Source organism: Ochotona princeps, chromosome 2, assembly GCF_030435755.1.
Source record: "Ochotona princeps isolate mOchPri1 chromosome 2, mOchPri1.hap1, whole genome shotgun sequence".
Taxonomy (NCBI): domain Eukaryota; kingdom Metazoa; phylum Chordata; class Mammalia; order Lagomorpha; family Ochotonidae; genus Ochotona; species Ochotona princeps.
This window is the reverse complement of record NC_080833.1, coordinates 438231-452774: the sequence shown is the minus strand read 5'-3', so window position 1 is coordinate 452774 and position 14544 is coordinate 438231. Positions and strand designations below refer to the sequence as shown.

At 62.9% G+C, this 14544-nt stretch overlaps 1 protein-coding gene across 1 annotated transcript; it reads right to left on the bottom strand.

Moving 5' to 3' along the window:
* Positions 1 to 1444: 1444 nt before the first annotated feature.
* TTLL10 (tubulin tyrosine ligase like 10) lies at positions 1445 to 9333 on the bottom strand. The gene is made up of 12 exons (XM_058660753.1): positions 9202 to 9333; positions 8900 to 8974; positions 8680 to 8803; positions 8490 to 8608; positions 8130 to 8259; positions 7555 to 7640; positions 7249 to 7420; positions 6699 to 6870; positions 6252 to 6392; positions 2025 to 2141; positions 1834 to 1927; positions 1445 to 1741 (listed from the first exon to the last, which is right to left on the bottom strand). The coding sequence occupies exons 2-12, from the start codon at positions 8952 to 8954 to the stop codon at positions 1485 to 1487; spliced, it is 1467 nt and encodes a 488-aa protein (XP_058516736.1). The 5' UTR covers positions 8955 to 8974; positions 9202 to 9333; the 3' UTR covers positions 1445 to 1484.
* Between the last annotated feature and the right edge of the window lie 5211 nt (positions 9334 to 14544).

The following is a 14544-nucleotide window of genomic DNA, read 5'->3' as shown; positions in this document are numbered from 1 at the left end:
TCCATCTGGAAGGGGGGATACGACCCAGTGAGCTGACCCCAGACCTGACTGGTATGTGGAGGAGGGCTGGCAGAGTGCAGACAAAGAGCCAGAGTCGGGCCCGGCGCCGTGGCCTAGTGGCTAGGGTCCTCGTCTTGGACACACTGGGATCTCATGTGGGCGCCGGTTCTAATCCCGGCGGCCCAACTTCCCATCCAGCTCCTTACTCGTGGCCTGGGAGAGCAGTGGAGGTCGGCCCAAAGCCTTGGGACCCTGCACCCGTGTGGGAGACCTGGAAGAGTCTCTGGACTCCTGGCTTCAGATCGGCTCAGCACCGGCCGTTGCAGTCACTTGGGGAGTGAATCATCAGATGGAAGATCTTCCTGTCTCTCCTCCTCTCTGTATATCTGACTTTGCAATAAAAAAATAAATCTTTAAAAAAAAAAGAGCCAGATTCCATCCCAGCCTCTCCCTGTGGCACCAGCGCCCACATGCACTAATGCCCTGCTGCCCAGGCGCAGCAGCAGGTGGCAGCCAGGCCTGGGACGACGGGCTGTGGCTGTTGCAAGTGGAGGCCAAACTCTATTGCCCAAATGCCCAGAATTTTTACTGCCCCAGTCTTCCTCCTATGGCTGACCCCTTTGTTTTAAAAAAGGAACATTTATTCACTGTATCTAGTGAGTGATAGCAGGAAAGATGGTGGCACACACAGCCACAGCTCACACCACCAAACCCAGCAAGTGTCAGGGCATCCCCAAGCCGTGGCACTCTGCTCTGTGGGAGTTGGCGTGGCCAGCACCCGGGTGTCCACCACTGTGCCAGACAGGAGGCCAGCTGGGAGCCGGGCCTGTGTATGCTGCATCGTGGTCGGGGGTTGGGGAGCACCCAGGTGCGGTTGAGTTGGGGTGGCAGGGAGGGTGCCTGCCCCGAGCGGGTGAATGAGCAGGAGCCGCCTCGGTGGGTGGCAACCACTGTCCCTGCAGGGGCAGGCCCCTCCCTCGCGGCTCACTGCGCCTGCCCAGGGCCCAGGGCAGCCATGGTCCAGTCCCTTGAGAGCCTGGACATGGGGACGCCTCAGGGAGGGTGGGGGAGGCAGCGGGATCCCAAGGTCAAGTCGCATATGGCCCTGACCGGAGCGGACCCCCGCGCCGCAGGCAGCGCCTTGCACCGGTGGTGGGCCACTGAGAGGTGGCGGGCTCACCAGGGAACCGACACACAGGTGGGCCTGAGGCTCTGCAGTGTAAGGTCCAAGCGGCTGGGGTGGAGACAGCGCGGAGACCCACAGGGTACGGGATCCTCTTCTTCCTGCGCCGCAGGATCACCGCCTGCGTGGCTCCCCACTGACCTGACTGCAGTCTGACCCGGGAAGCGGGTAGGGAGTGTGGTAAGGTCAGAGGTCACAGACCATGATGGTGGTGGGGACGGTGCTGGACGGGCCCTGCCAAACGCCCCGGACTGACCCAACTTGTAGCAAAGTAGCCTTTATGGTTCCAGGGGCGCCCGCCCTAGGAGCCGCGCGGGCTAGCGCGCTTGCGGCCCTCGTGCTCCGCCTCCGCCACGCCCAGGTTTCCGGACTCCCCTCCCGGGGTGCCTTCGAGAGCCCGGAGGGCGGCAAGCGGCGCGCGGGGTGGGGGGCGAGCGCCCCTGGGGCGCGGCCGAGGCTCGGCTTCCCCGTTATGCAGTAACACGAAGCGGCGCTGGGAGCGCAGCGGCAGCATCTTCTGGCCAAGAAGGCTCTTGTGGAAGGTCTCGAGCGCCAGGTCTGGGGGCAGGAGGACAGGGCTAGCTCAGGGCCCAGGGGTGCGGGCTGGGTGGGCGGGCTGGGTGGGCGGGTGGGAGGCTACCACGGCTCACCCAGGGTCTCTGCCACCACGCCCGGGATCACTTCCTTGAGGACCTGGCAGTTGGTGTGTAGTGCGGGGTTGGCGTTCATTTCCAGCAGCCACACCTGGGCAGGGCACAGCGGTCATCCCTAGGGACCCCAGCTCCCAGAGGCCTACCTGGGCACACACTTGCCCGCTTGAGCCTGGCGCAGAGGACAGCACCTTGAAGTTCTCATCCACCAGGAAGTCACAGCCAATGAGGTCGAAGTAGCCCAGCTTGCACTCCAGCTTGGACTTGACAGCCTGGAAGCAGTGGAGCATGATCTGCTGCATTCGCTTCTGTGGGTGCAGTGGGAGGACACCCTGCTGTCAGCACCGCACTCCACCCCATCCAGGCCAGGGACACCAGCTCAGCTCACAGCCAGGCACTCCTCCAGGCACGCAGAGCACCACCCGAGTGGCCTGGCTGCTCGGCTCCGGGAGCGCTGAGGTGCAGCACTGGTGGCTGGGTCTGTCTTCCTGTCTGTGGTGCCAGGATGCACCTGCTCGGACGGACTCGGGAGAGACCAAGGGGAAGGGTGTCCCCCGGACAGAATGTAGGGGATGGAGGGTTCTGGAGTGGAAAGGTCCACGGTTCCGAGGGGCACCAGCAGTGACAGCACAGGCAGAGAGGGGTCTCAGGGAAGAGGAAGGGTGCCCACATCTGACGCCCATGTGGGCCGGTCAAATCTGCCTTGCTGAGAACTCACCCTGGACAAGTGTGACTGTTGGATAGGCAGAGTAACAGAGAGGAAATGCTCACATCCAGACATGGCCCAAACCACAGCCAGCAGCCTGCAGCTCACGCCAGGTCCCACACACAGGTGCAACGGCCCGAGAATCTGGTCATCCTTTGCCACCTTCCTGGGTCACTGGCAGGGAGCTGGAGCAGTGGTGGAGCAGCCAGGGTTCCAGCTGGCACCTGAATGGGATGTGGACCCTGGGGGAAGGCAGGCTAGCCCAGTGCCAGCATCAACAGCAGCAGGAACAGTGAGGCAGGAAGGCCTTGGGAAGGCGTTCCAGACTGGACCTCCACAGCCCCTCAGCACACACAAGAACTGGGCCTGGGGCTGGACCCAGAGCAGAGCCACCGGTTCTCATGAAAGTCAGGGCTAAGGGTGACAGTGATCAGGCAGCTGCCCCCTTTGGTACGTGTGGTGACCGGTGCAGGGGGCAGTCTGGGCACAAGAGCCAGATCTGAGGACCGAGCAGATGAGGTTTCTTCAAGGCTCCCTGACCGCTGGCCTCAGGGAAACCACAGACGCGTGGTCTGATCCTGCAGCACGTGGCGCAGGACTGGACTGTCCATGCACAGACAAGACAGCCAGCTCATCTGAGCCAACAGAAGACTTCGAGTGCCTCTTCCAAGGATGGAAAGAAGGACAGTTGGAACTACACTCCAGGCCAGGCTGTACAACAAGCAACTGACCGTGAGGCACACTGAGGCGCACAAGAACACACAGCAGGCTTTAGAATTTCTCACTTCTGGGTCCAGCGTGGTAGCCTAGCAGCTAAAGTCCTCGTCTTGAACGCCCCGGGATCCCATATGGGTGCTGGTTCTAATCCCAGCAACCCTGCTTCCCATCCAGCTCCCTGCTTGTGGCCTGGGAAAGCAGTTGAGGATGCCTTGGGACCCTGCACCCACATGGGAGACCCGGAAGAGTCTCTGGGCTCCTGGCTTCGGATCGGCTCAGCTCCAGCTGTTGTGACTGCTTGGGGAGTGAATCATCGGACAGAAGATCTTCCTCTCTGTCTCTCCTCCTCTCTGTGTATCTGCCTTTCCAATACAAATAAATCTTAAAAAGAAAAAGAATTCTCACTTCTATCACAACGAAGCTCGCGACCTGTCAGAATCATCAAGCCCACTCAGGTAAAACCCTTGGAGAAGTCTTCCCCACATCGGGGTCTCCAAGGTGACATCAAATGACTGTCTTGGTCCCTGGCAAGGAGGCGCATACCTTTCCCGACCCCACACCCACAGAGGAGGGAAAACCTTCTCCACTGTAGTTGGAAGCTCATGTGGGTCTGTAACCCCCTCACCTTGTAATACTCAAATTTTCAAAATAAAATAATCCCAGATGTGGCAATCGCCTGGGTTGCCTTGTACCTAGGCAAGTATCACACTGCCGGGAGAACAGCTGCCAATAGCTGGTGGGCATCCTGGGCCTGGTTAGTGCCAAATCTGTGCTAACTGCACCAGTGTGCCACTTAGCTATTCTAGTTTTTTTCTTTTCTTTCTTAAAGCTATGTGGGAAAGGCAGGAACACCTGGCTAGGACATGCCACCTGGCCCCCAGTTGAGGGTGGGGGTACAGATGTTCTGGGGAAGGGGCTCTGGGGACATATTGGAGTGGGAGCAGCTGCGGACATGTTGTTTTATTTTATTTTTATTACAAAGTCAGATATACAGAGAGGAGGAGAGACAGAGAGGAAGTGGAGCTGCCGGGATTAGAACCAGCGACCATATGGGATCCCGGTGCATTCAAGGCGAGGACCTTAGCCACTAGGCCACGCCGCCGGGCCCGAGCTGCGGACATGTTGGACAGGGGAGGAACATGACTGTCCACCACGAGTTGGACACAATGTCTGGGGCTTTTGTGGACCGGGCCACTGCACTCACAGGTAGGCAAGGTGGCAGAGATGGAGTGGCTTAGAGGAGGAAAACTAGAGGGCATGCCTGGGTCCGACCAAGGTGCCCGTCAATGTGGAAGACCTGAGCTGGGCTAAGTAGCATCACCTGCTGCCCGCTGGTATGTGCACAAGCTGGGGCTGGGGGGCTTGCCTGGATGAGCTAGGTCACAGTACCCACTTGTGTCAGAGCAGGGAGTGGGCCACAGCACTCACCAAAAACATGAGAAAACTCAACCTAGCGGCAGATTCTGTAAGGGACTTGTGGGCTTGCCTCTGTAGGACTGCAACCCCCACTGGTATGCACAAGAGCAGGACGTGGTGTGGGCCATGCCTAGCTGGGCTGCTTGGCAACACCAGCCAGCAAGAGCTGAAACTGCTGGGGGTCATGCCAGGCTGGAGTGGAGCACTCAGCAGCATGCAGGAGATGCAGTGTATGGGACTGACAGGGCGATTTCTGGGACGTCCCTGCTAGGCTGCACTCCCACTGGTGAGTGTGAAAGCCAGGGCTGTGAGCAGAATGCGATGGGCAAAGCTGGGCTGCAGCTGTCAGGACAGGGCGCAGCCAGTCTGGGTTATACTGTAGCATCTGCCAGTTCACAGGCTGAAGCACGTGCTACACCCACCGGTGAGCGCTGGCATTGCGGGCAGGCAGGGTGAAGCTAGGTTGTAGCACCCACCAGTGGACGACGAGATGGGACAGGCCGCCTCTGGCTGGGCCATGGTGTAAGAGGCTGTGTCAGAGGAGTGATGGAGGAGAGAATGGCGGGGGCTGAGTGCAGAGAGAATAAAAGCACTGTTATGATCCTGCGCTTGTTGGCAGCCTAGGATCCTGGGATGCCCCGAAAGCCCAGCACACCCCAACTGAGGACAGAGGCTTGGTGTGCCTGCAGGGAGCTTCCTGTCAGCTAGTGGTGCTTAGGGGCAGCAGGGCACCTTGGGTTTGGGAATCACTGGGGCTGGGGATCTGAGATCATGACTCTGAGATCCCAGAGCCGCCAGCAGACTTGCGGACTGTTACCTCTCAAGGAGTAGAACAAATGGCCGTCCCCCTGTCCCCATAGGACAGCTACCAGATACACACTTGGGCTCCTGGAGGGGAAGGCAGACACGTGGTGAGGCAGGAAGGTGGTCACCAGCTCTGCTCAGACCCCCATCTCCCACACATTTCATCCTTCAGAGAGGCAAGACCCTCAGCCCTGGTTCACTAAAAACTCTTCCTCTCAAAGACTTGTGTATTTGAAAGGCAGAGCTGGCAGAGGAAGAGGGAGGGAGAGAGGAAAAGAGAAAGATGGAGAGAGAAAAAGGGGGGACAGACCCTCCGTCCATTTGCCGCTGGCTGGGCAGAAATAAGGAGTCTCTTCAGTCTCCCACATGGGTGTCTCCGCTGTCCTCCGCTGGGTGCTGCCCCGGCATGTGGCAGCTTCTCCCGCGACACCAAGCTATTCCAGGAGTGGCTGGGCCCTGTTGTCACTGGCAGCTTCACCAGACGCACCAAGTGGGGCCCTTCCTGCCCAGTTTTTGCTGAGGGCCAGTGCGAGAGCAGAGGATGGCCCAGCCGAGGTTTCCTGCTCCTGGCCCAGCCCCTTCCCCAATGGTCACGTGGGGCATTAACTGGCAGGTTATCTCCCTCTCCGATCCTGCCCTTCCCATGGGAGGGGTCATATCAGCGAGGCACGGGAAGTGGACATTGGTCTCCCAGTGACACACATACTCCAGGCTGGGCCATACGCGCGCGCACACACACACACACACACACGGGCACCTGCGTGTGCAGACGCACCGTGAAGGTGGTGAGGACCCAGTCTCGCGGCAGGCCGGGGGTCTTGCTGAACTTGCTGTTGATGTAGTGGTTGAGGTGCTCCATGCTCCAGACTGTGTCTTCCTTGAGCAGCATGTACAGGGGGCTCTTTTTCTGCATGAACTGGGAGGGGCGCAGGACCTGCAGACCCCCTCCTACCTGGCCCACTGGCCTGCTGCATGCCTGGGAAGCCCACCGCCCAGCACAAGCCCGCTACCAGCTTGCCTGAGACCCCGTTACCCCTTACAGGCCAGCCGCCCACCCAGACACCCACACACACAGGCCAGCCACCCACCCAGACACCCCCCCCGACAGGTCAGCCGCCCTGATCTGTGATCCTCTCTCCATCCAATCTCCCTGGCTCTCTGGAGTTGCTTCTCAGAGTTCCCAGACAGGAAACCCCTCCCCACATCTCCCGAGGAGGCTCACCTGGTTGGTCAGGTGACCACTGAGGTCGCTCGAGTCCGGGTCATAGAGGTTGAGGGTGAGGCGGGCGTAGCCGTGGCCGAAGAACACCATGTAGGGCACAGCACAGGCAATGAGCAGGTAGGCGCGCACGTCAAACTTCTTCCCGTCTAGCAGCAGGGGGTTCTGGATGTACCTGGGGGCAGTGCGGGCTGCAGGGGCCACACCGGCCCAAGACCCTCACCCCTATCTGACCGGAAGGCAGCTTCCTTGCCTCCTCCCCGTGTCTCCCACCCTGGGAGACCAAGGGTCACGGTGGGCAAGGTGTCTCTGCGGCATGCAGCCTGGGGGCTTCTGGAGGGGAAGGGGTTCCCAGGCAGCAGGGCCTGATGGGGGGAGGATGCAGCATGCCCAGGGCCCGTAGTTGACCAGGGCAAGTGCCAGCAGACTTCCCTGAGCACACAGAATACACGGAGAAGAGTGGTCAGCTCTGAGCAGGGGCTAGGGGTGGGGGGTTAGGGACCAAGGGGGCAAGCTTCCCCCGGCCTCTGACCCTTCATCTGTGACCCCCCACCTCTGAACGACCCGGGCCTGGGGCGCCCGGAAAGGCATCCTGTGGAACGTGGGGTCATCCCCGCTGCTCTGGGCCTTGGCCTGCAGGGAGGCCACATCATCCTGGCTCCGGAGCAGGAAGATGCCTCGGCCCTGGTTCGCGGCTGTCGGTTTGCAGATCCACAGCTGTGACTCTGTGGAGAGCAGCCCTCAGCCTCTGCCGCCCGCAGCCCTGCTACCACCACGGCAGGTGCCCAGCGTCCGGCCCCCTAGCCCTGGCATTCTGCCCCCAGCCTCCATTGGTCCCAGCTGCCCAGTGGCTCCTCACCACGGAACAGCGTGCAGAAGGCCTCCCGTTCCTCCCGCATGTCCAGGCGGTAGGTCTCTGGGAAAAACTCCTCCATCCTGAGGGCCCTGGGGAGAGCCTGGTGGGCAGGACGGCCTGGGTCCCTGGGGTCGGCCAGCCCCTCCGGTGTCCTGGAGGCCAACCAGACAAGGGGGCCTACTGTGCCCCCCACCCCAGTGCCAGGACAGGGCCGCCGGCTGTGGGCGGTCAGGAAGCTCTTGGCCACCTGGGCCGGCCCTGTGCTTTCCCACTCTACCTCCTGACCCCTGATCTGACACAACCACCCCAGTGCCAGGACAGGGCCTCCCAGCAGGGCCGGCGGTGTCCGGGCTGCTCTATGCCAGCTCCTCCAGCACGGGTGCTGCTTCTTTTGCAAACCTGGGCCCGGACACGGGATGTGGCCTGAGCGGACCCTCCCTGGGACAGTGCACGGGAGTGGGGGGGGGATGGTGCTTGTGGCCGTTAGTGGATGGACAGGGCCTGGTGGGCACCTGCCGAGGGGAGTGGACAGAGGATCACTCCACGGGCAAGGAGGCAGTCTGTGCTGCGGGGCTCACTTGGCCTGCAGGCAGGGTGCCGGTTGGTGGATCTTGCTGGAGACCCGCGCGTACTCCCGCAGGGCGCTGAGCAACCCGATCTTGGTGGTGAGCAGCTTGTTGTTGGGGAGCTGGAACAGGAGCTGCTGCCCTGCACCACAGGAGAGAGGCCTGGGCCAGCGCCCTGGACCGCCGGAGAGGCCTGGGCCAGCGCTGTGCACCGCCCTGGGCCGCCCTGGATCTCTCTGGACCGCCCTGGACCGCCTCCTCGGGCACGGCCCGGCCTACCTTCGAGGCGCTCCTGGCGAGCCTCGCCCATGCCCACAATTCCAGGATCCCCAGCCCGCGCTCCCGCCCCCAGCCCCGACAGGTCCCGCCCACCTTCCCGGAAGCTGCAGTAGCTGTCCCGGCTCTTGACCTCGCACCACTTGAGCTTGTAGTCCGGGCAGCGGCCGTCCAGCGTGCGCTGCCAGCCCTTGCCCTTGCAGTAGGAGCTGATTCTGCGGGAAGCGGACGCGGTGACGGGGCGGCGGGGGTCGCTTAGGCCCTCCCCTTTCCCTGGCCCACTCACATGGAGGCCCCGTTGGAGCCCCCGATGTAGAAGAGGGGACCCTGCCCGGCGCCGACCGGCTGCTTCTCGTCCTTGGGCTCGGGGAGCTCCTCCGGGAGCGCAGCCGCGGCCGCGTCCGGGTGGTCTGCGGGCGGGCGGCTGTCAGGGGTGCGCGCCTCGCCGGGCTCGGAGCCCTTGCAGCTGCAAGGAAGGCCCTTCCAGCCCCGCCAGGGCCCCCCACCTGCGCTCTGGCCCTGCTGGCCCCGTGCGGGGAGGTCCTCTCGGCTGCTCCCCATGCGTCTCGGCGGGGCCCAGCCTGCGGAGGGGCAGGCGAGTGGGTGGGGGCGCCGCCTGTCCTGGCCCAGCCTCGCCGCAGCTGGCTGCAGCCTGGGGTGGAGGTGGGCGCACATGCAGGCGGGGCCTCCCCCGCGAGGGCTGGGGGGTCACAATGTCCATGGTGACATCAGCATGCCCAGAGGTCACTGCTGGGCTGCCGAGCGGGGGCGGGCGCCATTCTCCCTTCCCACCTCGCTGTCTGCTCACCCGGGACCCTGGGGCGGCATCGAGACAGCCGAGGCCTCTTGCTTCTCTGACCGCTGACTTGGGCCCGAGTGCACGGTCTCCAGTGGTGAACGAACCGGGTGCGGCTGCAAACAGGGGGTTTGGGGGCGCCGGAGCAGGTGCCCCACTGGCAAGGTGCCGCCCCCCTCCTGTGGGGCCCCTGGGCTGGGTGAAAGGTGGGCCCCCTGCCCGAGGAAGGACGGCACCCTTGGGGCTGAGTGGAGGCCTCCCCTGAAGGCCCACCCCCAGCGCCCGGCTGACTGGTGGCGGCCAAGGTGTCCTCGGTGGGTCTCCGCGGTGCAAGCCCCGCCTTGCTGGGCCCATCCATCTGGCCTCGCTGGGTGTCGGCTGCAAGGAGGGAGCCATCACCACGGGCTGGGTGCTGCCCAGGTAGCAGGACTGGGGGAAGGGCGTTTGCCTGGGCCTGGGTCCTCAGCTCAGCCCTCGTGTCTGTGCCCCAGGTTCCTTCCTGGGATAGCCACCAGGGCAGCATTTTCTGGAACCTGTGGCCACCTGCCGGGCTGCTCCTGATGCCCTCAGCAGGGTCCAGGGCTGGGGTGGGGAGGACAGAGCGGGGAGGATGGGCACGCAGGCCAGCATGGAGCTCGGCCCCTTCCCACCCACCAGGCTCCCAGCACCTTGGCCAGGGAATCCTGCTGGGGACTTGGGAGCCCAGGAGCCACCCCGAGGAGCCCAGGAGCCACCCCGAGCTGGTTTCTTAGGGAGGAGTTCCAAGTATGAGCAACAACATGGTTGCACATACACAGTCACAAGCACACACAGAGGCATGGACACACACAGTGTGGACACACATGGACAAGAGCGTGGACACACATGGATAAGGGCGTGGACAGACATGGACACGTGCACACATAGTATGGACACACGTGGAGAGACATGGACACCTGCACACAGTGTGGACACACATGGACACCAGCACATACAGTGTAGACACACACACACATAAACACCCACACACAGGGGAGACAGGACTGTTGCAGGGGGCATGGCGCCCTGGGGGCTGGGCTGTTGTACCAGAGCACCGGGACAGTTGGAGAGTGAACAGTTGACACCAGGGCTTGGAGCCCTATAGAGCTGCAAGGAAGGCCCTTCCAGCCCCACCAGGACCCGGGGATAGGGTGTGGCCTGGGGGGCTCCTGGGCAACTCCAGGGAAGGGGGCATAGCCTAAGAAGGCTGCTATGCAGCCCCCCACCACCCACGGGGTTCAAGGGCTGGGGCAGCTCAGGAGAGTAGAGGTGGGTGTGGGGCCCCGTCCGCCCTGCTGTCGGGGAGGAGGGTGGAGGTGTCCTGGGAACTAGGAGGCACCGTCTCCCCCACTCCACTTCTGAGCTGAGGGACAGCCTGTATGTGCTGCAGGCTGCAGCGCTGGGTCCAGACATGGGGCACAGGCAGCTGAGCTAGCTGACTCAGGCAGGAGTCACCCAGACAGGGTCCTGGAGAGATCTTTACCTGGAGAGACACAAAGCCTGGCAGTAGACCACACAGCTGAGGTGCTAACGTGGGTTGGGAGTTGGGTACCTCCTGGCCAGGGACTTGTATGGACACTGGGGTCGGAGTGGGGAGGGGAGCTGTCAGTGCTGAGGGGAATGGATGGTCCTGGGGAGTACCCAGCCCTCCCTGGACACATAGCTCCCAGTTGGCCAGTCCACCCCCCAGCTGGTCAGTCTGCCCTCCCAGGCTGTGTCCAGGCCCCCCAGCTGGTCAGTCTGCCCTCTCAGGCTGTGTCCAGGCCCCCCAGCTGGCCAGTCTGCCCTCCCAGGCTGTGTCCAGGCCCCCCAGCTGGCCAGTCTGCCCTCTCAGGCTGTGTCCAGGCCCCCCAGCTGGCCAGTCTGCCCTCTCAGGCTGTGTCCAGGCCCCCCAGCTGGCCAGTCTGCCCTCCCAGGCTGTATCTAGGACCTGCCTCCTGCCTTCTTTCTGCTCTGGGCCCACCAGGACCCACAGGTGCGGCTGGCAGGCTTGTTGCTCTCACCTGTCTGGCAAGGTCACGAGCGCCCTCTGCCCAGAAACAACAGTGGTGACCAGGCAATTCCTCCCTGGCAACCGTTACCTGGCAACGAGATCCAGAAGGCCCTAATGGGTTTCAGGTGGATTTGGCGGTGGATGGGGGAGGTCGGGCTGGAGGACCTGGGTATAGGCAGCTGGCAGCCATGTGTACCCCCACCTGCTGGGCTCAACCGTGGTCCATTATTCCATTGCCCTCATGACCCACCAAGGAGACCGCTGAGATCTCTTCCATCCCCTTTCTCCGCTGGCTGAAGCCAGCAGCCCGATGCAGGTCCCAAGCATGACTCCAGCAGCAGGGAGTTGTACGGGAAGCAGAGCAGATGAGCTGGGACCAGCGCCCACCTGGAATGGTGGCACAGCAGGTGCTCTTCTGATGGCAGCCCCAGGAAATGAACCCTGAGCTCCAAACGTGGGTACTCCTCTCTCATCCACATCCTTACCCCACAGCTTAGACTCTTGTCTTGCAGGGCGCAAAGGATCAGGGCCCCTCCCTGGGGTGGCCACTCCCCCTCAGGTTCTGGCCTCATCCTCCCCAACGCCTCTCTCCCACCCCAATCCCCTACCTGTCCTGGGGAACCCCATCTCTTCAGAGTGCACTGGCTGGAGGGGGCACGAGGAGGGCCCAAATCTGACCCCACAGACCCCGTCCTCCCCTTCCCCATCACCACGAGGGGCCTGAGTCTGGTCCCTGCCCCTGCCAAGGCCTGGCTGTGGCCCTGGGTGACCTAAAGCGAGGATGCCAGCCATGGTGATTTTGTGGTGTCATTTATTGCATGCTGCTCTGTTCCTGCCAGGCTCACTGTTCCCAGTTCCCGGAGTCAGCAGACCCTGCGAGGCATATGGGGGGATCTGTAGGATGGACGGGGGTTGAGCACCAAGAGCCTGCCTCAGCCCAGCTCTTATGGCACGTCCTCGACTGAGGCAGAGGTGGGGTACATCCAGGGGTCTGAGGGTGACAGCAGATCCAGGGGGACTCGGGGGACTCAGGAGTCTGTGGGTGACATCATGTTCCTTGTGAAATGTTCATCTTAGCCAGGTTAACCCTCACCGAGATCACAGGGGGAGGAAGACTGGGAGGGTGGAGTGTGGCTTCTGGAGGTGCCCCGAGGGCCAGGCAGTACTGGAGGCCCAACAGGTGGTGAGGGTCCAGCGGACAGATGGGTTACCAGACAGTATTAGACACAGCACGCACATCTAACCATGCCTGGTAAGACGCCTGTCAGCAGGCAGCCTCCTGCTTCCAGGCAGCGGGCCTGGCACTGTGGAGGAATGGCCAGGGGCCTCTGGCCCTCACGCCAGCTTGGGCTGCAGCTCCTGGGGCCCCGCTGTGCCTCAGGCTGCTCCCCAGCCCAAGGGGCCATCTGGGGCAAAGGCTGCCTTGTGTCCATCGCCTTAGGTTAATGAGCAGCAGCCAGGCCAGGGCAGACCCCAAACCCACTCCCCTCACTCGGTGAGGCCACCTGGGGTCCTCAGGCCCTGCAGCCTAGCCTCCTGTTCCCTGGTGAGGGCAGCTGGAGCATCCATCAGTCTGTGAGCCAGGCCTGGCCACCCCTCCCAACCCCACCTGCTGAGACCAGGCCACTCCACAGCCAGTCTGGGAAGGGTCCAGGCCCCGGCAGAGGCCCACCTGAGTGACCTGGATGGCAGCTCCCTCCCAGTCATATCCGATGACTGTGGGTCACCTTGAACATCGTTACCAGACAGTGTTAGAGTCGAGCCAAGAAATCCAGCACTGTCCAGTAAGATGCCCACAGAGGCCCGAGGGCAGACAGGGCAGCACAAGACCCAGAAAAGGTCCCTGGTGGGGGAGCCGCCACCGACTCTGAGGGTGCCTTTCTCTGGAGCAGCAAGACCCGAGCCCTCACTGCAGTAGGAGGCAGTGGCCAGGACCGGGGCAGCTCCCAGCAGCCTCAGCTCCCGGCTCTGGGCGAGGTGACCTTTCCCTGTAGAGTCCTCTGTTGTGGTTCTGCCCAGCCCAGACCTGCCAGGGGCGGCGGTTCCACCTGCTCAGGCCATCATGCCATGGCAGCAGGGGGACAGAGGGGGGCCCCGGTGCAGCGCTGGGCCCCGCCGTCATCATTACCAGGCAGTATTAGAGATCAGATACATCCAATGCTGCCCAGTAAGATGACCACGGCCACCCTAGGGTCCGGGGCCATCCAGCAGGGGGCAGGGAGGGGGAGTCCTGGGGAGAGAGGCCTGGAGATGGGGAGGGTGAGAAGGGGGCTCAGTGGAAGGGAATAGCTCTGTCCCTGGGACTGCATGTACGCCCGGTGGCGGGGGAGGCCTGGGAGACAGTAGGTCCAGCTCCCCTGGGGAGCCCCAGTATGTGTCAATGCCTGCCACTTGCCCTGCCCAGAGAGGGCCCCCACCTCCAAGAGCCTGCTTTCATCCTCTCACTGACCCTGGCCAGGCCACGGGTCTGTGGGTGCAGCAGGGCAACCCTGCCCTCCCAGGACCCAGGGGGCCTGGCCTTCGCCCTGTCTGTACACAGGCAGTCTCCTGGTGGCTCCCCAAGCTTTCCAGACCTAGATGTCACAGCAAAAGCCCTGGTGCCCTACCCACAGCTCACTCTCAGGCTCCTGCTGGCCTCAGTTCAGCCCCTGCCCAGCATTCCCTCTCTGGTCCTTGCAGGAGACCCAAGCCCCAAAATGCAGCACAGCAGGGAAGGGCGCCACCCCTCATGGTTGAGACAAAGCCCCCAGGGCTCGGGCGCCCTCCTTGCCATTCAGGAACACGGACAGCCTGAGCCGGCCTGGCCTGACCCAGCCCAGAGGGACCGAGTCCAACCTGCCCTCAACCTGCCCAGCCGGCTCCCCGGGGGCCTGGGGGTAGAGAGGCAGGCCTGGGGCAGATGGGGGAGGGGGATGAGGCTGAGGTCCAAAACAGACCCCCAGGCTTTTCCTGTGTTCAGAGCTTGCAGGGAGTGTGTGGGTGTGTGGGTGTGGCTGCAGCCCAGGGTTTCCGTGACCACAGCCCAGCAGACAGGCCATGAACACCCAAGCTCCCCTTCCGCCATGCTGGTTAATCATCAAAGACCAGGCTGAGGGGAGAGGCCAGGCCCCCCTGCAGAGCTGACCAGGAAGAGGAGGAGGGAGGGGGAGCGCCAGCCTGGGCAGCAACGCGGTCTCCAGTCTCCAGTCTCCGGGCTTGAAGCTCCTTGGCCATTAACCTTACCAGAAGTCCTGGAACCCAACCCCCCCATCCCTCCCCAGAGTGGCCAGGCCTGTGCCAGAGGCTGCTGCACTGTGTGTCAGTGGCAAAGTCGCCATTTCATCCTCGCCACACCTGGCAGGCAT

Excerpts from the sequence above, each read along its gene's own strand:
- TTLL10 (XM_058660753.1), bottom strand. The coding sequence starts at position 8,954 with ATGGGGAGCAGCCGAGAGGACCTCCCCGCACGGGGCCAGCAGGGCCAG. Across the intron at positions 8,804-8,899 it reads CCAGCAGGGCCAGAGCGCAG|ACCACCCGGACGCGGCCGCG; the intron begins GTGGGGGGCCCT and ends GCCCGCCCGCAG. Across the intron at positions 6,871-7,248 it reads CAGGCCCGGGTCGTTCAGAG|GTACATCCAGAACCCCCTGC; the intron begins GTGGGGGGTCAC and ends CACTGCCCCCAG.